We start from the raw sequence: 25,145 nt of genomic DNA on the forward strand, positions 1-25,145 counted from the left end.
CTGTGCTGAAAAATGCTCTTACCAGTAAAACTATTTTGGTATGAAGGGTTTTCTTTTTATTGCTTGTGAACTTAATTACTAAGTAATTACAGTTACATTTGTTCAGAAACTTAATGCCACTTGTTTTACTTCCTAATGGAAGTGATTATAATGGCAATAGGAGCACTATTGCAAAGACTTTTAAACCACTTCAGATTTCTTTTAACCATCCCTTACAGTGCACAGTCATGAAGCACAGTGTGATTTGCTTGAGAATGTCAAGGATAATGAAAGCAAAAAAACTTGATTTTTTTTTTTAATGCACAAACTCTTTTAATTAAAAAACAATTTAAAAAATTTCACTGTCTGCACATTTAAGGAAATGCTGAAAGTGCCCAACTCAGCTGAAAATGCCTCCTCCCCATACACAAATCAACAGCTGGCAGAAGCCTACAGGCACTGCAAATACACAGTGGTCAAGTGGAAGTCTAATCACAGGAAAATTCACTTAGACTGGAAAACTAGTTTTTGATACTGGAAACAATGCAGTGGGGGTAGCAGCACCATACCTTGGGGGAAGTCAAGTATGAGCTAAGCAAATGATCACTATTTAAAGCCTCTTCCAGTGGCCCTTGCACTCGAAGAAGGGCATGAAATACACTGAGAGCTTATCTCACTGTTCCTTAAGGGCTGGATCCCCCCTACTGCTGGAATCCTTGGTTTCACAGATCCTGTATTTTCCGTCCTTTGCCCATGGAGTAGAAACCATGGCTCCATGTTAAGCATGTAGACTCCTGTGTATTGTTCCCAGGATTGGCAGAGGAACTGGGTTAAGTTCTCACATCAACAAAGAGCACTTCAAACTTCTGACTTTCAGAAGAATCTCCTAACAATGACAGAACAGGATGAAAACCTTAAAGGTTGTCTGGGCAACAGAGGAAGGGAAAACATGCGCAAGTCTGCTTGGGTACCTTGTCAGAAAATGAGGGAAATCAGTCATCTGAATCTTTTTTGAGTACTTTATGGATCTTTTACCTGGTATGACTGTATAAGTCATATATAAGAAGGGAGAAGGCATCTTTACCACGTATTACCAAGTAGAGGAGCCTAGGTGAGGGCACCAGCCTCGAGGTTCATTTCTCTTTCACTTTCTCTGCCCTGTGAAGCCCTAGTCATCCTCTACAACATGGCGTAGCTCAGTAGGAAGAACTTAGGCCTGCCTTTAGTGCACATGGGTGACCTCCTGTGGTTCCTCCCTCTCTAAAATAACCTGTTTCAAAGTGAAAGTGTCTGTATCTGTTTCAGATTTCTCTCTCCTAAGCCCAAAGGTTTCATAGCCTACAGGAAATTTGTAACGTGCAAGCATCCTCCCAGCAACAAGATTCAATCCAAAGCCTCTCACATCTTGGGAGGACATTTTACATGACAAGAGGACTAGTCAGCAGCAGAGAACATGTGCCCCTGCCATGAGAATGCTGCAGGAAGACGGCCATGTTATATCTCTGGCATAAACACTGTGGCTTGGAGCCTTTACAGGGCAAGGAGCTCCCTTTTGACACTCGTCAGAGATCAAGGACAGAGGGGAAAAGGTAACAGAGGGACAGAAAAGTTCCATGTGGGTTTCTATCACTGAGTAAAAGGAATCTATGGGATGGGCCTGGCTACACTTGTGAGTTACATGTCATGACATTCCAATGTAACTATGGAAAATGAATCAATACTATTCTGGATTTTGTAAGAACTGAATGAGACAGCATTGCTCAGCCCAAGATGCAGTGTCATCCCAGCTCATGCTGCAGCCTTCAGTGATGAGTTGAAGGAGCTTACAGTAATGCCTAGAAGGAAGCGGGGGGAAAAATCCCCCAGAGCTGGAACATCTCTGGTTAGAGATAGCCATAGTTCCCAATTTTTGTTTTCTGAATCTGTTGTGTGAAGAGCAAAGCTGAGGTCGCTCAGAGTGGTGAATAACTCAACCCAGCTGCTCGTGAGTGTGGGGACCAAGTGCACTGGGAGAGAGCTGGCTGAGGGATAAACCCGTGGTGAGAGCCTCCCTCAGAGCTCTGTGTTGTGCTGGTGTTCCTCAGGACAGGCAGTCAAGCTGCTGGGAGCTGAGTGTGCTTGGAAGCTGAAAGATCTGCAGCTGGACTCTTCTCAGCCAGGGTAATGCACTGTGAGTGGGATGCAGGACAAGGAGGCTGAAGCATCCACTCACAGCAACTCACTGCCATGAGAGGAAAGCTGACTCCCAGCTGCCTCTGGAATATTTGTCAGAGTAGCGATTTTTTGATAGCTGCTGAGTACTTATGTTTTCCAAACCGCTGTGGTATTTTCCCTTTCTTCCTCAAAAACACTCAGGAGTGTCAAGAGGCCAGTCATCCATTAAACAGAATCTAAGTGTGTTTGAGTTTTCTGAATGGGCTGCTACTGAGCAGCTGGTGTCAAAAAAAACCCCTAGAAGTCAGAGTTGGTTTCTGTTCAATTTCTTTTCCTCCACTCACCCCCCCAGAGACCAAGACCGCCTTGGAACATGAGAATGTGGCCAGGCTTAACCCCGAGCCCACCCCTCAAAAGAGATCTTGCCAGGTGACCCTCGGAGAGAACCAGGAGCATTTTTTGGAGCATGGGTCAAACACCAGGCTCCAGGGAGCATTGGGAGCAGAAGGTGTCCCTGCCCATGGCAGAGGGGTTGGAACTGACCCGAGCTGCGTGCTGCCTGCTGAAACTCGTTCTGCCCCTAACCGCATTAAATTGATTTACTTTCAGCTTTCCAATCATCAGAGCCGAAACCTCCCTGATGTAAGAGCAACGCGACAACTTCTGCCGCCAGCCCTCGCCGGAGCTGCGCCTCACGAACCACAATCTCCCCTCACGGCAGCACCCCGAGCCCCTGTGTGGCACCCCACACCCCTCAGGGCGCACCAGGCGCGGCCGCCGCGGCTCAAAGCACCTTTTCCCAGAGAGCCCCGGGATTCCCAGAAACAGGGGCCTTCCATCGGAAGGGCCCTGAGGCGCAGCGTGCCTGGGGCGGGGACTGGAGCGGGCGGGACGGATGGGAGGGGTAATGACGTTAGCGCGCGGACGGGAGGCGGCAGACCTCGAGGTTTGATTTCTGTCCGAGCAGAGTACGGCGGTGCAGCGATGCGGCTGCTGGCTTCCCTCGTGTGCCTTACTCGCCTCCTGGGTAAGCTGGGAGAGGGCGGTGGGGACCCTTCCCCAGCCCTTCGCTTTTCTGCCTTCGTGCTTCCCTCCGTGCCGCCAGGGCCGTCGGGCACCCTCGGCCGGCGCTCGCCGGGCAGGCGGACGGGCGTGTCCCGCCCCGGGGCGCGGCGGGGATTTGGGAGCGGCCGTGGGTCCCGGGGATGGCCCAGCCGCCACCCGAACCCCGACAGTGGCTCCCTGCTCGGGGCTAGGCGCCCTGGCCGCTCGCTCGCCCGCTGCCCTGCGGGGGGTGGCGAGCCCGGCCGGGCGGTGCCTCCCTCCCGCCGCTAGAACTGGGATTTCATATCGGCCAGCAGGAACTTCCCACCCTGTTCTCGGCGCGTTCCTGTGCCCCGTAAAGCTTGTGTGAACGGGAAGCTGGGGTGGGGAGTGGGTCTGGTTGTACGGGAGCCGCTCCGAGGGTTAATTAACCCGAGAGTTAATTGCTGCCCCGCTGAGGTTAGCCCGCGCTGCGGAGGAAGCAGCACCGCAGCACAAGGGCGGCTTCTTCCTCCTCCTCCTCTTCCTCCTCCTCCTCCTCCTCGTGGCGAGGTGCACTTTTGCCTCCGGGTCTTGAGGTGTTGAGGAAGTCAGGAAGCGGACTTTTATTGTAAAAATATTCTTGTCATCCCTGCATGTGAAGATGCTGTTTATTTTATGTTTGGTGTTCCTTCTTGCCCATGGATAGAGAATCAAAGTTCTCAGTCGTTTTTTGGTGTTGTTTTTAGTAGCTGGGGCTTTTTCTTTTTTTAAATTTTATCTCTGTAGGAGTAAATTATTACTATCAACTGCTGGCAAAATACAAATCAAAGGCCTTCTTAATCCGAATGCCACCACTGTGCCCGAGGAGCATAACCCTTACACCCACAGCCCTTGCACTTGAGCTGTGAACATGAGAAGAATAAACAAAAATTGCTCATTTTTGCAATTGAAGATGAATGTACAAACTTTCTTGTTGTCATCAGAGGTAGCTGCTCTTGCTAAATGGGCCAAGAAGCATGATTTAAACTGTGAAAATCTTACAATTCCACTAGTCTAACGGATTTTTTTCCTTTGTGAGTTTCCTTAATGTGCCTAAAATAGCAGCGATTGTATCACACTTTTTAAAAAGCAACAGTCTCCTCTTGCTTTTCCTGAAGGCTTTAAGCAGCTGGCTCTGCTACTGCGAGCTCAGAGCAACTCTCTGTCATTTCCTCCCCATATTATTCCAGAAGTCTCTAACTTGTTGTATATAATTAAGATTGTGAGATCCTGTTCTGCAAGAGAGTGTTGGGGGTCCAGGTGTGCAGGGAGGACTAATGGAGAAGCCAGGATGCTGCACATCTGCATGAGTCCTGAGTCTCTCTGCCCATGTTAAGCCTTGGCTGCAATTTCTTCTCTCACCAGCGGTGCTTTTGCAGACACTGGTAAATGAATTACTGAGTATCTGCTGGTAACTTTGTTGCCTTGCATTATGTAAATTGGCATGTTGCTGCTAGTCTGAGCATGTCAGTCCACGTTCTATAGTTTCCAGAAAACAAGGTTCCAGGTTCCAAAGAACATACAGTTGAAAGGAAGAGATGATGGTGCTTGGACAACTGGAGATGGTAGTTGTTGTGGCTGCAAGTATCATAACATCCTCCTTTAATGATAAAACTTAGCTAGTTCTGTTGTCTTCTCTGTAAATTTAATTCTGGTTGATGAGGGCAGGAGATCAGGAATGCAAATTCTTTACTGTTGTTCACTAAACTAAATAGGCATGATTTCACACCATGTTTTTGTTTGTATGCTTGCATTATTGCTGTTATGTGTGTGTTGATAATGTGTAAATGTTTCATGTTAATTTTAACAAGGTAAAATAATCTGTCATCTCTCTATGTGAAAATCAGGACCCTGGAAGTCAGACTGGTCTGCTCAAGTGCATAAAGTAAATCAGTAGCAGTTTGGCTTGGCGTGCAAGTTTCTAGCCTTGCAAACACCTGTTCTAAACACCAGGATGCAGTTGGTAGATCCTCATCCTTTATCAGCCTTCCCTCCTGAGTCCTTTCTCCATCCAAATTCAGAGCATAGCACTCATCCCAGCCATGTTGCTGAAAGTCTGGAATAGGGGAGGAGATGTCCTTTTTCATTCCCGTGTGCGAGCCTGAAGTTCCAGTGTAGCTTTGGTGTTTTCAGAATTCCTACTCACCACACAGGGATTCCTGCTTTTCCCAATGCCAGGCCAAGTCCGGTTTTTATCTGATTAAACCTCACTGTCAATTACAGTGCAAAGCCTCGCCTTGAGGCTGTGGAAGGACTTTGATTTTAGACCTACCAAGAGCATGCTCCTTCAGTTGTTGGAAGTTCAAGCCAAAACTGTGTTCACATTTGGGATCCTGGGTGTTGTATGTGGGTGTAAAGAAAGTCAGAGTGGTGTCTGTGGCTTAGTTTTTTGGACGAACCCACAGAGAGATCTTTGCATCCTCCCTGTAGGAGGTGATTAAATAATAACACACCAGCAGTGCAAACCACACCCGTGGAAATGTTCTGCTGCACTGAAGATGGCAACCAAACTTCTACTCACTTCAGCTGCGTCAGGATCCTGCCCCAAAAGCAGAGGGGATATGGGAAGTGATCTGGATATATGAACTATAGCATCTAGAAGTAGTCTGTGTCTGTAGTCAGGCTCATCTGAAAGCCAGACAACTCTTTCAGTGTTCTGAGTATCAGCTCCTTGTTGTGTAGTATTATTGCCTTCTAGTTCTTGCTTATTCAGATGGATTCCTTAATGCCATTTTCATTGTATGCTTACATTCATGTTTGCTTAATGCTTCATTTCCCAATTCAGCCTCTTCAAAAAAATTGAGTTAAGCTAGGAAAATCTTGTTCACCTATAAGCAGAAGTTGCCATCTCCAGAACTGAGCATAGACTGACAACCTGAGAGTTGATAAAAATTATTTTTCTTTCAGACTTCTTCTGAGAGTGATTAGCATAGAAACCAAACTTACCTCACTGTGGCTTTTTGTGTCTGTGTCATTAGGCAGTTCAACAAGTTTGGGCTTGCTTTTTTTTTTTATTTCAAAATTTCCTGTCTCTTTTTTTTTTTCTCTGCACAGAGAAATATATGCTCCTTTCTACATTTTTGTTGACCAGAGAAACACTGGGATTGCTCAGTATTTCTTCTGTGTCTCTCCACTCTATGAGAGATGTCATAGGAACTACATTACAAGGTGGTGGGATGAATGGGGGAAAATCTGGACTTCTAACAAATTCAGGTGGTTTGTAGAATGTGGTTATTTTGTAGGTTGCTAATAGAAATGTCAAACATAGTTTTAAATAGTATGAATGGAAAAATCAGTTATCACCACTGTGAAGCTGACACCCGCTTGTGTTGTCCTGTAATCTTACTCTTGAATCTTCCTGAATAAACAAAGGAGCCTATAAATTTATCACAAAGGAAAAAAATCAAACCAAACGTCTGCTTAAAAACTCTTGATAGGAGCTGAGGTTGTTATGTCATATTAAAACCAAAATGAAACAGTATTTTTTCCATTGCTATTTAACACTACAGGATGAACACAGAGTGAAAAATTTTTCTGATAGTTTCTTGCCTTAATGTAATTAATGGTTGTAGACTTTTGAAAGCCAGGATCATCTCTGGATTGTATACACAGAATCTTTTGATCCTGAGTGTGTTAAAAGTGTTGATTAAAAAAAAATGTATGTAGGTTTTTCTGGTTTTGGGTTTTTTTCCTTACTGGTGCTCCTATCTGTTTATAACCTCATGAGATCCTATTGGCAGTGTGACTGTAGGCTGGCTGGGTGATACAGGGTTTGTAAAAGACAGAGGTTGTAATTTGGAATAGTTTAAGCTGGTGTTGCCACAGGTTGAAACAGTTCCTCTCTATGGCATCAGTTTGTGGCATCCTTTATAAGCAGAACTGGAAAGATGATCTGGAAATGAACTTGATGGAAAGAAAAAGACAGATTATTTTCTCAGTCCTGTTCATCACAGAGCCTGTGTGAAGACTGTGTGTGTGTACAGCATAGGAAGTGCTGCTATCTGGATTCTGGGAATAAGTGACCAGAGGATTTGGGATCATAGAATGGTTTGGGTTGGAAGTGGCCTTAATGATCATCCAGTTCCAACCCTCTGCCATGGGCAGGGACACCTTCCACTAGATCAGATTGCTCAGAGCCCCATCCAGACTGGCCTTGAGCACTGCCAGGGATGGGACATCCTCAGCTTCTCTGGGCAACCTGTGCCAGTGTCTCTGGACTGCTTTTGAACTGCTGCTTTTTTTTTCATGGTTCAAGGCAGGCTTAAATGCAGGTCAGTTCTGTCCCTAAGCAAAGCCTAGAGATTAAAAATAATCCAAATTCTGCAGGACACAATGATCCTCCCTAATAGTTCATCACTGCTAAAAGTGGTGATTCCCAGTCCTCTCCCTCCCTGGCCTGTTCCAGTGCCCAATCACCCTCTGAGTGAAGAACCTTTTTCTAATATCCAGCCCAAACCTCCCCTGACACAAATTTAGGCCATTCTCTTGGGTCCTGTCACTGTCACCACATAGCAGAGATCAGTGTCTGCCCCTCCTCTATGCTCTTACTCTTGTTCTTCCCCGTTTGGCTCACTTCTGCTCCATTCCATGCACAAGCATGGGTGTTTCACAGTGAGTCACATCCGGGAATTACAGTTCTTCTGTGTTGTGTTTTGTTTTGGGGGGGGTGTCTTTTTATTGTTTCTTTAGTTGGAGTGGGGGTGTGTGTCAAGTTAACTGTCAGCAGATTGTACTGTCTGCATGACTATTTCACTGCAGGAACAGGCAGACAGAAAAACGAGAGAAGGAGGAATAGGTAGGTCATCTCCAAACTTTTGGTTGCCAGCATAGTTTAAAAATGGCTGGTAGCCTCTGCATGGGAATGCTGCCTGTTGCTGGGGTCCTGCTGAGGAATATGACTGAAGGTATAGATTTTGTGGTGGGGAGGGACCCAGGCCTGTTGGTGGGTGCTGCCCTGGGGTTCTGCCTTTGCTGGTGTGCAGGAGAAAACCTCTGCTTTGGATGTGACATGCAGGATTTGCATTCATTCCTGCACAAATCTGATTTTATCTTGCAACAGCCTGGGTTGCTGCTACAGTTTATTGTCATCTGTGTTCTCTCTCTCCTGGCTGTAGCTTTTGCCTGTCCTTTAACACCATGGGTCTGAATGCTTTCTTACTAGAATTTGGGAAGTGAGTTGCATGTGTGGCCTGAGGGGGAGTTAAGAGGACTATGGTTGGTGAATATTCTCATAGTCCTTCTGGACTGAACATTTATTTCAGGATTTTCTGCACGTGGTGGTTTTGAGGGTTAGGAGGGAACATAACTGTCTGTTAGTTACAGTTGCTGGGGGAATTCAAAATTTTAAAAAAGCCTAAGAGAGGGGTAGTTGGGAATTTACAAAAAATAAACCAAAAATCTACTATTTAAAAAGCCTATCTCCTGAGGCAAATAGTTCCTCGCCATAAGTTCAAAATAATCCATAAGAACTTTTCCACCCAGTTTCAGCAGGTGAAATGTTAATCTTAATACATCTTAGTAGGAGAACCTAGTTGCTGCCTGTATAGACCTAATGTATACCTATATGCATTTCAAATAGGTATTTGAGACAAAAAAAATTATGATAGCATTAAAAATAAAAAGGGAATTAGTTTACATTCTCCAAAATAATATGACCTTACATCAGCTCCAAGAAAAGTAGCGAAGAAAGTCAAACCAGGTAGACAAATATAGTAATGAAGCATTGATTGCTGATCTACTTCATCTGGACTGAATATGGACACCTCTAGTCCGCTAAAACGCTGAAAGAGTCAGAATTATTCTGGGGAGTATTAAAACTAGAGTACAGCACTGAGTTGTGTGGGTCTTGCTGGGAAGTGGGAGCAGAAGATGATGGGGACAAGGTGAGGTGGTGGTTTGCAGAAGAGGCTTTGCCCACACAATGTTAGTTCCTCTTTCTTGGTGACACTTTGATCATGGAAGGAAAGAACACAAAGACATGACATAAGAAGGAATTTGGAGTGGGTTTTAGGAGATACAGGAGCAGGTAGTCTGATGGTTTCTGTAGAGGCTGCTGGAGGCCTTAGCACAGCACTGTTTTGTTGTGTGAACTTTACCTGGGAATAATAGTCTACAATAAGAAGAGAGGGAGAAAGCAGAGAAATGTAAGAAAAGGCAGTTCTAGCCTTCCAAAAAGAGAGTGTGAGAGAGTGTTTGGTTGTCACTTCTCCCTCTTTGCTCACCACTGTGGAAAGGAAAATATGTTTCCTTATAAAATGAAGTAGAAAAGATGGGGAAGAGTCCCATGGGAATTCAGAAAACATGATGACACATACTTTCTCCAGAAGCTCAAAGATGCGTGGTTATGACCTTATGCAACATTTCTGTATCATTTCTTTGAAAAAAGGAAGCTGACAGCCCTGAGTGGGAAACTTCTTCACATTTTCAGTAGAACAGTGAAGCAGGGAAATAAAAGCAGAGACTGGATGTTTGAAGGTGGGAGGAGATAAATGTTATCCTCAAGGAATAACCTGTTCCTTGTCCTGCTGCTGGCAGCCCTGAGTGCCCTTGGGCAGCTCTTCAGCTCCTTGCTGCCAAGCCTTTGTTTCACCAGCCAGCAAGAAGAGAGTGTGCTGAAGAGAGCAGCACTCCCCCGTGCCACACAGAACCTGTGGAGGGAAAATGTGTTTTCAGCTCTGCTTTCCTTCAGTCTCATCCCTGGGCTTGAAGAAGCAGCAATTTTGCTCTGATAACTCCAGCCTAGCACTTAAAACTAACTGAAAGAGAGTAAAGACGTGGAGCGTTTCCCTGTATCAAGCTTAGGAAGTTATTTAGTGGTTGGCTGTCCTTTTCTCATGTTCTTAGTGCCCAGCAAACAGCTGCTGTCCTTCCTGAAGGCTCTTGCCAACAGCCTCTGTGGTTTGGCTTATGCTGATATGAAGCCACCACCACAGCCTCGTTGTGTCTGTGAGCCAAAGCTACTGAGAGGTAGAATTTCACAGTGGGAAGAGCAGGGAGTTTTACTCCATACTAGGAACACCATAGGGTCCTTAGGCAGTGAGAGATGACTTCTTGAGGGAAACATGCTCCTGGACCTTGTCTTTATGAAACAAAAGTCTCTGACAAGACTCTAAGATTTGTCAGATCAAAATACTGTTCCACCCTACCCAGCATCTTGCAGTCTTCAGACACAATTTCTGGAGCTCCTGAGTTATTTTTTTCTTCTGGAAATCATTAATTGAGATGGGTGGAAAGAGATGCTCAAGTGAAATGTTTAAATCTGCCTGAACAGGGTAGAATATAAAGAAAGTGGATAGGTTGTGTTGAGAAGATGTGAGAGTTGATAGTTTATCCTGATTGCTTCTACAGTGCCTGTGCCTGGAAAAGGCCACCATGTAAGTGCAGACAGCAAGAAGGTGCAATGCTAATGGCACGAGAAGAGTGCTTTCGTGGGTAAATTGGAAACAAATTGAATATTCCATAAAGAGTAAGGTGTGGAGAAGACCTGTGTGTGCAGTTCTCTACCCAAGCACACAGAAGCGTGTTTCTGTTGCTTGTCTAGAGTGTCCTGTCAGAGAAAGTCTATGTTTCTATGGTGTGGCAGAAGACCTGACGAGCACTGTCCTTTGCCAGTGGGAAAGGAAGGCCTAGCTGACCTTCTGTCTGCTTTTGTATGGAAAGGAGATAAGATGTGGAGTAAGATGGGTTACAGTTTGTTTTCTGGACTCATATTCAGTGTAGGGAAGTGACTTGTTTTGGTGCAATAAAGCTATAGTATCTGCACTGATTTAGGAATGGTAGTAAGTTTGCATACAATGATGATGTGAGAAGTAAGGGAAGTACAGAACGATATAGGAATTGTTGGGTTCTTAAACTGATGCCATTTAGAAATAAATAAAAAAAGATAAACACCAAAATGGTAGCTGTCACTTGGAACCAGTTGGCTTGAGGAGTAGACATCTGAAATATTTGTTTCACCATGCACAATTACTTTTTAAAAGAAAGTTTTACATGGTGCAGATTGGGAATCCTGCCTTAATATGGGATCTCATTTGTATCTTATCCATGCCCTTCCTTCAACTTAGTAGTAAAAAGTTACCAGCTACTGTGGAGCAGAATGGATTCTTTAATGCAAGTGTAACTTAGACAAAACCACACTGATATCAAGTTTATGTCCCTGTCTGCCGTGGCAGTGATCTTGCAATTGTTTTAAAGCTGTTTGGAGCTATTTGGAAGTAGGAGGTGATTGCTGAAGACTGAAGCAGGGACAGGTTTAAAGGTTGTGGTCCCTTCCCCACAGCAGAATCTTGTCTGTTAGATCAGTAGGGTTTTTATTTCTTGCAAATGTAGCTGTTTTCAATTAAAATTAGGGGGAAATCTCTTATATCTCTTCTTTTCTGTTGTTGTTTATTTATTTATATTGAATGTCTGGGCCTTTTTAGCAGAATGTAATTGATTCAAAATTGAGAGGGGTGAAAGTTTCTGAACAGTTCCATTTCTTGCTGACAGCTCTGCTAGATGTTAGAGGCTAGGATGCTGTTTCACATATGTTGGCTGTGAAACAAACTTGTTTTAAGTGACGTTTCAAGGGAAATCCCTAATACCCTCATGACTTCAGAGCAGGTGCTTTGATCTAAGTAGCAGTTTTGTGTCAGAAGCATGACTTTTACTAACTGTGAATATTCATTCTGGAAAAATTGCAGTTTATTTATCAGCAGGAACTTCAGTCTGGGGGTTCTGCAACAAGATGCCAAACCAGATTTTGCTGGTGACAATTCTTTGTTTAATATTTTTCACCAGACCATGGGCAGGAGGCCTAATTCAAGTGAACAGGGGGAAAGTACTGAGGATAGAGTGGCTTAGGATAGGGAAGATCATCAGGACTGACTGGGACCAGAATGTGGAAACTGAATTCCTTTGCAGTGCCTGTCATCCAGTTGTGCTGACAGCCTGGGTTTGGGTAATTCTTAATTGACATGTGCCTTAGTTTGCAAGATTGTGATGTGCTTCTAACCTAAATTTGAATGTGTTTGATATTGCATACAGCATTAGTCAAGCAGTGTTTTATAAAATGATTGTTAAAGTAACTTTTTCTTTTCCCCCCACTCCATAGCACACATCTACTGTGAGGAAATGTTTGGTGTCGTGGGAGAAAATGTTACTTTTCCAGGAAAAAGAGGTGAAAAAGTAATGGACATTAGGTGGACTAAAGACAAGCATAAAGTGGCTGAATGGGAAGAGCAAAGCGAACCAAAATATTTTGGACAATACCAGGACAGGACTGTACTTATGGATGATGGATCCTTGACTATAATTAACTTGATGAAGACTGATACTGGCATATATGACTTAAGGTACTGGCATTTTGGGACAGATCACCACTTACCGTTCCAACTTGAAGTGTTCGGTAAGTAGTGGAAGAGCTGCATAAAGAACATGCACCACTTTATTCACTTAAAAAAGTCCAGAAAGGGAATTGTATATTTGTCTGGGAAGCAAACAGAGGGAGCTGTTCTTTATCTCTGTTCTTAGCTTCTTAGGCACTTTGAACAAATTTTCAGAGGTGGCATCTAATTTGTGTGCCCATCATTATGCACCTTGGAATGACTTCTAGAATGTGTGTAGATGGCACACTGCACTTTCAGGTAGACAACCAAACTTCTTGAACAAGCTGACATAGTAATCCCAGACAGTATGTATCTATTAAAGATGTTCCTGCAGGCCTGTTATATGTGCTTGAGTATCTGTGGCATCATCCTGTGCATATCTGCTCAGCCTCACTAGTAGTCTTTGGGAAATACTTGTGACCAGTGTGTCTGTTAGTTCTGAGGACAGTGACCATGAGGACTCTTGGGCTGGGCATGGGAGAACCACAAACAGGTGGTTTGTTTACAGGTCACTTTTAGAAACACATTTCTTTCTACATTTTTGTCTGTGCACTCTCCTGCTGCTTTTGTTGCTCCAGCCCTTGTCCTGTGCTGAAATTCTATACAGTTTGCAACTGAAGTAATACAGAATGTCTTCTCTCCTTCTAGATTCCTTTCCAGAACCTAACATAAGTTGCAACACCAGCGGTGATAACCTTGCGTTAAACTGTACAGCAGATTTCCAGAGGCCTCTGAATTACACTTGGAAGCTCAGTAATGATTGGAGTGATCGGAGGCAGAATCTTTTCATCCCTTTGGAGAAAGTTAATCGTACCATGCAAGCTACGTGTATCATTAAATTGTCACAAATAGAAAGGAGCTCTGAAATCTCTTTGAATCAATGTTTTCCAGATGAAAAAGGTAATTAATGAATCACTTTGCAAACACAGGTTTGAGAGGCTTGGTTGGGAAGAACATGGACTTTGTAAGTTTTCTCCTAACTTCCCGAGAAGTTAAGGAGTAAATTTAAGGAGTAAAAGGCATCAGAAGTGATATGTCTGCTAAAAGTATGTATGAAGTTGGTGAAAAGTATGAGGTTGACTGTTTGATCCGCCTGGAAAGATACTTTTTACAGGGATCTCGACAGAATAAAAACTTCAGTGACTAGAATAAAGATTAGAAGGTCTTAGAAGACCTCTTCTGAACCTTTTGGCCTTATGTAATTAATGCTAATGACTTGTCCTCTTTGTACTGCTCTCCATGAATTGGAGTGAAACTATTCAGCCATTTCAAGTGAATTATCTAGCAGCCCTTAGATAAAATAATTTCCCATCTAGCATGTGCATGAGTCAAACATACTTCCTTCCTCCTTCATAGAGAGGTATAAAAAGTAGAAAAGAGAGTTTACTTCCTGTTGCTTATTGCTTTGGGACAGCCTTCAGCTTGAGGCTTGGAATTTTAGGGGTTTTTTTAAACATAGAGTGAGAATATGTTTGGAACCATCTGGTTTGTAAGGTGTGTAAGGCAGTCCCTAACTGACAAAATTTCTCATTTCTGTGGGAAAGTAATTGTCATGGTTTGTAGTATAGAAATCTTCCTTTACTGGAGTATGTTAGAAACTGATGTGTTAGAAACTTGTTAAAAATGAGGCATGTGGTGGGTTGACCTTAGTTGGCTGCCAGGTGCCCCTCAGGCTGCTGTCACTACCCCTCCTTTGTAGGGCAGGGAGGAGAATGTACTGCTCTCCATGAATTGGAGTGAAACTATTCAGCCATTTCAGGGGCAGGGTGGAAAAAAACATGACAAAAGCCTCATGGGTTGAGGTAAGGACAGAGAGAGATCATTCAGCCATTACTGTCACCAGCAAAACAGACTCAACTTCAGGAAAATTAATTTAACTTATTGTCAGTCAGAGTCAGAGCAGGATAATGAGAAACAAGAACAAATCTAAAACACCTTCCCCAACCCCCTCCCTTCTTCTCAGACGCAGCTTCACTCCTGATATCACTACTTCATCTCCCTGAGCAGTGTGGGGGGACAGGGGATGGGGGTTGCAGTGGGCAGGCAGCTCATTACACACTGTCCTTCCTCCTCAGGGGAGGATTCCTCACACTGTCCCCTGCTCCAGCATGGGGTCCCTCCCACACCAGACAGCCCTCCATGAACTTCTCCAACCTGAGTCATTCCCACAGGCCACAGTTTTTCACAAACTGCTCCAGTGTGAATCCCCCACCGGGCCACAAGTCCTGCAGCAAACATGCTCCAGTGTGGGCTTCTCTCTCCACAGGGCCACAGGTCCTGCCAGGACCCTGCTCCAGCATGGGCTTCCCATGGGGTCACAGCCTCCTGTAGGCATCCACCTGCTTCATCATGGGGTCTTCCATGGGCTGCAGGGGAATCTCTGCTTCAGCACCTGGAGCACCTTCTGCCCCTCCTTCTGCACTGACCTTGCTGTCTGCAGGGCTGATTCTCTCACATATTGTCACTGTTCTATCACTCTTGCTGCTGTTGCCCAGCAGTTTTTCCCCTTTCTCAGAAGTGTTATCCCAGAGACACGACCACAGTCACTAATGGGCTCTGCCTTGACCAGCAGCAGATCTGGTTTTGAGCCAGCTGGCATTGGCTCTATCCAACATGGGGGCAGCTTCTGGCTGCTTCTCACAGAAACCATCAAAACCTTGCCATGCAAACCCAATCAAAGATATTTGCTGAAATTTCATTTGTGTGAAATCTAGCTCAGCCTTTAGTAGGGCAAGAACTGGAATAGCCATTGCATTTCAAGTGGTGATGTGCCTTTGCTGAAATGAGGTACTTAACATATAAGTGTCCTGGAGATGGCTTAGGGTTTTGCTAATAACTGACTCTGGTGCATTAATTTATTGAAGCTACTTTTTAAAAAATAGCTGTAAAGCATGTTTGGGGCTGTATTTCTACTGAACTAGTGTATCATACAGTTGCTTTTTAACTAACCAATTTTTTTTTTTTTTAAAGGAGACAGTTCTTACAAACGAAACAGAGGTGCTGTTATTGCACCTCTGGTCCTCTTTATTGTAGCTGTAGGAATTCTAGTGTTCATACTCAAGAAAGGTATGTATAACACTTCCTAATTGAGCTTTATATGCTTCAAGATTATGCTCATTTAAGGTTCTATAAAATGAAAATTTCTGACCATCAGGTGTTTTGTAAAAACAGTAGAAGAAACAAGCCCAGTTTAGGGAAAGATTAATAAATTTGAAGGAAATAATGTGCTGAACTTTCTTGCATTCTGACACTGGGCTCTGAGTCCTGGGAAACACTGCAGTTTGCATTTGCGTATTTCTCCTTCAGACTGGGTGTTTAATTTACTGTGTGTTTCTTCTTACCAAGTGTTTGTAGCCTCTCCTGTTCCTACCTGTGTTTTCATAGCCTTTTTTGAGAGCATGATAAAGCTGCCATCAAGATCACATTTATTGTTGGGATGGGCTTGTACCAGGGCTGAATATCATCTGCCAAGTCTAGTCTCACAACTCAGTGTGGTCAGCTGATAAACAAGACCTTCTGTGCCTCCTGCCAGCCTCTGCTGCCATCATCTTGGAGTTCTGTATTTGTTTCTTTATCCATCCCTGCACCAAATTCAAGTATTTGTTTTGTAAAACTGACACCTTACTCAGAAATGGTACTCCTAGTCAATCACTGTGTATCTTTTTCTGCCATCTTTTTGGGTTAATGTGTCAGATTGTCTTCTGGTTTGAAAAAGAGGTGCACACCTATCTTTTCTCTTTGTGTTGGAGAACTTTGTGAAAGTGCCTTCTGTGTCCTTGTTCATACAGGTGGTGGTAAACACTGCTCTTGGTGTTAACACACAAAGAATGTCACTCAAAACTGACCATCAGTTAAAATCAAAACAATTCAGTTACTTCCCTTGAAACAATGAAGGTTTGAATGTGTAAGAAAATAAACCTCTTATACCTTGGTAAGATAAGCATTGCACAGGTGTAATCAAACAGCAGAAGAGATTTGCTGATTTAAGTACAAGACTCAGAATCAGAAATTGTTAAGCTCTACCTTAGATTTTATTGGATGTGTTCTATTTGTTGCAGGAGACCCATTCTGCTAATCTCTCACTGATAGTCTAAAAACAGTATTTCATTCTTTGTTCTTTCTCCAAGTCAAGTATTCAGTTGCATGTTCTCAGTGAAGTGTATTTTTTTTGTTTGGGGGGATGGGAGAGGGGGGATGGAATGGATGGAGGCTGTCAACAAGTTTCCAAAGGCATAAAATTCTATTGTTTGTGTGCAGGTATAATTAAACGTGAAACAGGAAGAAGGACTGCTCAGAAGAACAGTCCAGTTAATGGCTCAGGTAAGATAGTGTCACAAATGTGTGGAAATCAGACTGTTGCTTGGTCTGGGTTGTCAGTTTTTATTCTGTGTTGGTGTAGTCTTTCATTGAAGAGTTAAAGGAGTAAGTTTTTCTTTGAGTGTAGTTATTTTTTCCAGATCATTAATACATACTTTCTAAAACAAATAAATTTCTTTATAGGAGAACGTGAGCAACTTTTCCATGGGAACAGCCAAGAACAGCCTAACTCAGAGGGAGGTAAGAAACCTGTATTGGAGCATTAATGTTTCTAAACATCTGCTGTTGGTTGGAGCAGGGAGTCTGATTTGCTCTTTCCTTATTTGCAGGGTCTGAGCTTTTGAACTGGTTCTCAGTGTGTGCACATGCAGACTCAAAGTCTCAGTTGAGGTCCAATATTGGATAATTATAGGGACCTGCACTTAGTGAATGTGTTAATGGGGCTAGCAAAGTTACTGACAGTGAGTGGCCTGGGATTTGTCTGGTCAGCAGTTGTCTTGGGAGGCAAATTACCTTCAACAATGGAGAATTGGGGCTGGCCTCAGGATGAGGTCTGCAAAAGTGCACACTGTAGGGCAATCTGCCATTCCTCTCTTCCTGTCCAGGTCTCGACCTGGGCTTCTGCTGTCCATTCTGATCTGCATTTTTTTTTGTTTTGTTTTTGGGTTTTTTTGTTTGTTTTTTTTTGTTGTTTTTTGTGGGGGGTTTATGTTTGTTTGTTTGTGGATTTTTTGTTTTGTTTTTTTCTTAGTGTTTTGTTGGAGTGTTTTGGGGTTTTTTACTTCCTTAATTTGCAGCAAGATTGTTCTGTTCTCTTCCTTCTTGGGTGTTGGGGTGTGGGAATCACTCTATATAGTGAGCGGCTAAGGAAGGAGACAACTCCTTTAGTCTGTGCTCTTTTCATCAGGGTAAATTTGGTGAACATGTTCCAGCTTTAACATATGTTAGTCTTGTTGCCAGGACTACTGTGGTCTGTTTTTAGGAACCCAACTAAATTAACCCCCAAGACCATCAGGCAGACTGGGGAGAGCAGGGGAAGATTCATGAAAAATATTCTGTTGCCAGATCAAACAGTGTTTCAGTGGGGAATGGCCAAAGCTTGTGGCATCAGGTGTAAGCTCAGTGCCCTTTTGGAGTGTTCTGGTGTTGAGCTCAGTGCCTTCATGTGGGATGCTCAGTCTGGTATCTTACATTTATTAAAGCTATTGTTCTAGGCCATGGTTCAAAGACCACTGAACTCTAGACTATGGATGAATCTGAAGGTGAAAAAAGGAGAAGGATGTGTATGAAAAAAATCCCAATAAACCTCTCAAAACCTCTCATTTTGGTACTGCACTTAAATTTGCTTTAGAATGTTTCTATTAAAGATTCTTTAGGGTCTGCAAAGAGGAAGGATTTAAAGTTACAGTGTTAGTGCAACACAAGGATGAAGTAAAAAAAAGTAGATGCAGTTTCCCTTCTCAGCTATCTCTGGCTTTTTATGGCAGATCTGTGCATCTTTATCAGTAGACCTACTTCAGCAAGAAGTAGAAAGTTTCAAAAGTTTACAACTTCTGTAAAGTTGTAGGCATAAATATGAACAGTGTTGGTCATGGTCTGGGACCTTGAATGGTTGCTGGAGGGAGGTTGAAGTTGAAATTAATGGTGAGTCCTTAGAGTGGCATAACATACTGGTTGTCAAGAATATCCCTTAAAAGTGCTATAATGAAGTTGTCACTTTCAGGCTAAATTGCATATTTTGCAGACTGTTGTGCTATCTTCATACACATTTCTGGAAAAGGATTTCTGTTTTCTTGCAGCTGCATTTTCACAAGCTGTTCATTGTGAGAATGAAGAGCCTGAAGCAGGTAAGAAGTGAGATGGAGCCCTAAAACAGAGGAACATGAAGGGGGAAAGTAATTTTGCATGTGGCCTTTTGCAATCCAAGACATATTATTTGCTAATATGTCTAATGTTATCTTTTATTTGCATGAAAAGAGTACAAGGATATTTTTACAGGATGTCATCATGGGTAGGTGATCTTTGCTTTCTGCTGGAACGAAACCCTCAAACAGGACCAAAGACAATAAAATGCTGAGGCTTCAAAGTTTTGTATTGATGTCAAATAGATACAAGCCTCAGGTGATGCCTACACCAATTTAGAGATGGGATGCTTACCAGCTTGCAAAATTCCTATTTGGGATTGTGTAGCTGATGGTAAAGGTGTGGTGCACTGTGGGATTGTCTTACCACTTGTGTAACTATTTCCATATATATAGACATGGACATAGGAAAATGAGGCTTATTTATGCCTGTCATAAAGTAGAAAGGAGGGAAACATACAGTTCAAGTGTAAGAGAATGGATTAGTATAAAGACAGATAGATAAAGGTTGTCAGTTTGGACACTCGATGGAGAAAATAAAATATTTTGTTGCAGTATAGAATGGGAACATGAGGAAGGGGAGTTAGTGCACCTCTGTGCAGTATACCCAGCAGCACCTAGAGAAGAGGCAGTCACTGCTGTGTGGATGGGAAATAGTAGGCAAGGCTATGATGTTCTCTGAAATGCGTGTTCAAAGCAATTTCAAGTAGGGCTTGTGCTGATAGCACAGCAGTACTTAACTTTCAGAGGAGAAGGTGTGCTCTGAGCCCTGGACTGGGCAGAGCAATGGCCTGTGCTGGTGAGGGGCAGAAGTAATGGAGTAGTTGTTCTCTCATCTCTTTTCAGACAGAGAATTGAACAAGGAGGACAGTGCCCAGAAAGACACGCAGACAGTTAACAACGGTGTAAATCAGGAAGGTAAGTGCTGCTCTGAGGTGCAGTCAGTTCTACTGACCCAGCAGACAGACTGGCCAGGATCCCTTCATAGAATCATAGAATCTGCTGGGTTGGAAGGGATGCATCAGGATCATCGAGTCCAACCCTTGGCCCTGCAGATGACACCCCAATAATCACACCATGTGCCTGAGAGTGTTGTTCAAACACTTCTTGAACTCTGTTAGGCTGGTGCTGTGACCACTTCTCTGAGGAGCCTGTTCCAGTGCCCAACCACCCTCTGGGTGAAAAACCTTTTCTTGATATCTGACCTAAACCTCCCCTGACTCAGCTTCATGCCATTTCCTCGAGTCCTGTCATTGGTCATGAGAGTAAGGGATCATGAAGACAGTGCAGAGTCAGGTATGGAGGAGAGAGGTGTTGGATGGTGATCCATGGGAGTGGGGCATGTTGGTCAGGGTTATTACTGATGCCAAACAAATGGCCCAAATATCAGTCAGATTATTCTTGATCCATCTGGGCCAGAGAGGCAGAGTGTTGTGAGGTCCAGGATTGTCTGAGCATTGTCTTTTCCTTGCAGAAGTGACCCAGGGTGCAGAAGGTGGAGATGGGGACCACCTGAACAACTCTCCCAGCTGCAGTAAAGCAGGTATGTGAGGGTGAAACTCCCTGTGTCTTGGGAGAGTGTGCTGACTGGCACAGAGGTTGACTCTGAATAATTTTCCTTTCTTGGAAAGAAAAGGAAATTGTTGGTTTGTATGTCATACAATCCTGACTTGAGTGGTGTAACTTACTCAAGAGACTAGTATGAGAAACCATCTCATACTGGTTTCTGCTTTTTGTATTGTAGATCAGTGGTCACCAAACTTTTTGTGATTGTCTACCACATCAGTAAAATACCTAAAACATGCACACCCAATTTATGTGTACTTATAAGTTATATACAAATATTACCATACTCAGCTATTACGTAAGTTATAAAACGTGCACAAAATAAAAATGAAAATTTGTAGTGATGAGGTAAATAGTATTTTTATTTTTTAAATGTTTTAACCAGGGCAAAAATATTTTTTTCCTGCACCACAATGTATTGCCTTGGGTACACCCACCTTGGAGGCTGCTGGTGCAGATAATCCATTTAAACATTCTCAAAATGCACAGCAGTGTGAAAGCAAGTGGCACCTTACTGCTGCAGAGTTTTTTGTTCTGCCCAGTTTGATACTTCTGTTGAATTACCAGCCAAGCAATCGCATCTGTAAATTCTGGTATTTGCTGAAGACAATAAAAAAGAGGAGGGAAAACAATCTCCAAGTGTGAGGAAACATGGAAGAATGGGAGGGTGGGAGGGAGTTAGGAGTGAGTATAAAAAGACTGATTCCATGGTGTAGACAAAACTGCTGATGAAACTGTCATGAAACAAGGAAACAGACTTGGAACGGGGCTGTGTAGCTGCAGAGGAAACTGTGGGGTGTTGCAATAACTAAGTCAGTTCCTGTTAGTTGACAGTGAAAGCCAAATGAAGTAAGTCAGTGTATAATTACAGGTCCATGTGACGTGCTGCTTTGCTGGGCTGAGCTGTGCTCCTACATCACCCTGAAAGGTTTAGCATCTGGAGCTACTCTGTTGTTACGTCCTGCAAAGGCAGCAGGCGTAGCTGTGCTTTCTTTGGTGCTGTTTGCAAGCCACCTGAGAACAGAACATTTTGCATGTTTTGTGGGGAGTGTGAAACCTGATGCTTATCCCTGCAGCTGTAAAATGAGAGAACTTTATTTCTTATTCAAACCCTCTCACTGCACAGCCATGAGGAAATAGCACTCAAACACACACACCCCAACTGGCTGCTCAATCGTATTCTTTAGTCTCATCACCAAGCTGGCTGTAGGTAAAGCAGTAAACCTGCTTGGATTTTAAACATACAGATACTTCAGGCCTATCCAGGATCCTTGTGAGAACCAGACTCAGGACAACTTTCCTTTTCTCATTGTCTACAGAGTTGAGTACCATATGTCACTGCATGCTGCTCTCCTAGACCATCTCCTGACATCTTATCCTAGGTTGGAGTGATGCTGAGCTAGAGATTAGTGGAAGGGACAGGTAGTGCTAACGAAATAGGAGCAAAGACTGAAGGGCATAGTGCCTTGGCACGTCCAGGTGGCTCCCCTTAGAGAGTTGCTATGTGTGCACCAAGATGGATACACCAATGTAAGTGGGCTTGTGTGTGCTTTATGGGAAATCAGCCTGGTTACAGGTTGATGCATGTTGCATGTGATGAGTTAGGCTGGGAACGTAGTCTTGAACTTTCTGCACTGTAACTCCCATTTGCCTTCAGGCTCCTTGTCACTTAAGAGCTGTATTTGCAATCCTCAAAAGAAAGAATTCCAAAAGCACCTGGCATCACTGTGGGAAGAAATAGCAGCAGCAACACATGCATGTGTGATGTACAGCTGATACTGAGATTATAGACATAAAACATTTGCATAGAACTGGTGTCTTAATTGCCTGGTTATGTGATCCAAAGTCATGGAGTCAGAACAGCTTCACAAGTTTCCAGCTGCTTAGCAGGTGGCTGGCAGTAAGTAATGAAAGTTCTAAATGTGCTCCACTCCCAGAGGAATGTGTCTAATCATAATCAGATAATTTGGGTAAAGCATTTAGTTTTATCAGATACCATAGGTCAGGTATCTGCTTTAATTGCATTGTTATGAGTCACATGACAGTGTCTTGGTGCATCTTCACAACACTTCATTCGTATTTAAAGCTTGCAGTGTTCTCATAACTAGTTCAGTTTCTAGAAGAAAAGATATAGTAATTTACCTGTATGCTTTTTTTCTTCTTTTGTTTCAGATCTTAAATCATAAGCAAATAATTGCTTTGTTGCCCAAATAAATATGGAAAAGAAGCAGTAGAATTCAGTGGTGAAGGAGGTGCTACCTTTTCCCTTGAAGGTCTTCCACAATCAATGAAGTCATCAGAGCTTTATCAAGAAGCCCCTTGAAGACAAGCTGAACTGTTTCCAGTGCCTATTTTTCTCTCCTCAGGACAGCCAGCCTCCTTTTCTGGTGCTACTGTGGGAAGACAAATAGGCTGAATCATGGACAAAATCTTTTTAATTGTTTTGTATTTGATTTTAACAAATAGTGCCTTACTAACACACCAAGGCCTCTTTGTAGTTGATATTTAGAGATTTACAAAGTTACATATTTTTGCATGAATGCAGACAAAGCAAGAACTGACCAGCTTTCTATGCACTTTTTTATCAGTACCTTTTTAAATCAGAAAAAAAACTTCATCCTTCAGCAGACCCAGGTGGATAGAAGTTTGCATTTTCTAATCTTGATTCTTCAACAGGAACTCAAAGCTCCAGACAAAACTATCTTCTTGAGCTGGCAGGCACCTGGCAATGGAGCATCTCCTGACAGTGTTCCCTCTGTGATAAAACTACATTTCAGCTTGTTGTTGCACTGGAACAAAGCTGCTATTAGCAGCATTCTTGGGTTTTTCCTAAAACTTTTTATATTTCTTGAAGTTTTAGGATTTTTTAAAATATCTTAACTATTTCACATTTTTCTAAGAATGCCAACTCACTTGTACTCATTTCTAAAGAATAATAGTATGTCTTTGAGTTTGCTTGAGACTAGGAAAAAAACTTGAAGACTGAGGTCACACGGATGTAATGAAGCTCAAAAAGAATCAAAAAGAAAAACACCATGCATTAATATTTTCAGAACATCAGGCTATGGAGTGTTTTTCGTTATGTTTACATGCTGGTTGTCCATGAGAGCTGAAAGCCATTTCAGTTCATTTTGAACTTGATATGTGTCAAGAATCATGACAGTTTGCCACTGGTAATCAGAGATCAGAAGCTCCCCCTTCAACTTTCCCCTTGTTACAACTTATGCCCTTTCCACTCACACAATTTCTCCTGCTATTTGCAGCTGTACTTCAGGAGTTCAAAAGTAGTTTGTCACAGGACCATATCTTCTACTGCTATCTGTAAATATAATTTATTAAAAAAAGTGCTCAAGATGTAAATAACTTTGTCATATCTTTTTATAATATATACATGCAATTTTTATTTACCTTAAAAGTTACTAACTGATCCCCAAAATAATCTTAAACCAAAGTGATCTATTTTATACATATATATATATTTATTTTTTGGGGGGTCAGTGTTCCTGACCCAAGTGTCTTTTTCCATTCTACCTTCAATGAGTTTATCAGGATAATGCTGTCTGCTTCTTAGTAACTTTTAAACAAGTCTCTACACAAAGATGTCCTTTGTCATGTGCATTGTGGTAAGAGTAAACCTGTCGCTTGTTTTCTTGCTTGGACAAAGTCTTATTTTCTGTTATTAATGTGACAAATAATGGTAAAAAAATATTGTCTGGTGGAACTGGCTGAAATTGTTCCCAGAAACTATACTGGTTTGTCTCATTCATCCCATACAATTTAATACTAAACTGCACAGCAAGGTCTCACATAGTGTGGTTTTGAAAATTCTTTGACACCTGATATAATTGACATTGTTTCCAAAGCAAAAAGCAGCAGTCCTCAAAAACAGTAGGCAGTTGTGGTTAATTAACCACAGTTGCTGGAAGTCTTCAGAATAGTTTGTGGAAAGCTGGAGCTTTACTAGAAGTAGAAAAACACATTTACATGGCAGGCTGACTTAAGACCAGCAACTAGGTGCTCTACAGTCTCTCACTGCCTCCTTTCACCCCTTTACCTTGCACAGTGTCTGCTGTGCAGGAGAAATTTCTGGTAGGAGTGCAAGCTGCAGTTTTCAAAGCAACAGTGAAGCCTTTTTTTTTGGTGGTGTTTCTTTGGGTCTTATGAAGGGTAGATTTTGGGGGTTTTCTCCCCATAAGGATGTGAAGTCAGATATTTGGGAGAATAAACTCAGCTGACTTCTTGCCAGGTTTGGTGACATTATTTGTAGTGCCATTCCCCATGTCCTTCTCTCCAAATGTCTCCTCAATAACTAAAGAAGAATAAACTTTTTTCTGTGAAAAGTTTGTGTCCAATCTCACATTGCAGTGAATGGAAAAATAGGCAGTTTTCAATAGCAGAGAGGAGAAGCTCCCTCAAAATGTGGTTATTTTTGGCCTGTGAACAACTTGAATCCAGGAAATGCTGACTGTATTCCAGGAAGTGAGCCTGCCCTCCGACATATCTGAGTCTCAGCACATGGTGGTGGTGAGTAATAAGAGAAATTCACAGTAGAGTAGAAGTGGTGGTGAGTGAATGGTGAGCACATGGTGGTGGTGAGTAATAAGAGAAATTCACAGTAGAGTAGAAGTACTGCTAGGTACAAGATGCAGCCTGGCTGATTTCTTGGTCCTGACTCTATACTAGCTTTAACCTACGAAAGCAGTTCCTGCAGGAGGTGTTGCTCCTGATTAATCCCAGAATAAATGAGATCAGAGCTCGATATCTGCTGTAGAGCTTCAAGTGTGGATTTTGGGCATCAAGCTCAACCTACAGTTGCATGGGCAGCTTTGTGTTGTGC

At 42.9% G+C, this 25,145-nt stretch overlaps 1 protein-coding gene across 1 annotated transcript; it reads left to right on the forward strand.

Annotated features, from left to right (window-relative positions):
* The first annotated feature begins 3,036 nt into the window (after positions 1 to 3,036).
* On the forward strand, positions 3,037 to 24,648 carry CD58 (CD58 molecule). Its single transcript, XM_085070400.1, has 10 exons — positions 3,037 to 3,160; positions 12,290 to 12,583; positions 13,212 to 13,463; positions 15,534 to 15,629; positions 16,821 to 16,883; positions 17,064 to 17,120; positions 18,680 to 18,727; positions 19,589 to 19,660; positions 20,217 to 20,285; positions 22,481 to 24,648. The coding sequence occupies exons 1-10, from the start codon at positions 3,118 to 3,120 to the stop codon at positions 22,492 to 22,494; spliced, it is 1,008 nt and encodes a 335-aa protein (XP_084926526.1). The 5' UTR covers positions 3,037 to 3,117; the 3' UTR covers positions 22,495 to 24,648.
* Positions 24,649 to 25,145: the final 497 nt, after the last annotated feature.

This window comes from Lichenostomus cassidix, chromosome 1 (assembly GCF_008360975.1).
Source record: "Lichenostomus cassidix isolate B80296 chromosome 1, HeHo_3.0, whole genome shotgun sequence".
Taxonomy (NCBI): domain Eukaryota; kingdom Metazoa; phylum Chordata; class Aves; order Passeriformes; family Meliphagidae; genus Lichenostomus; species Lichenostomus cassidix.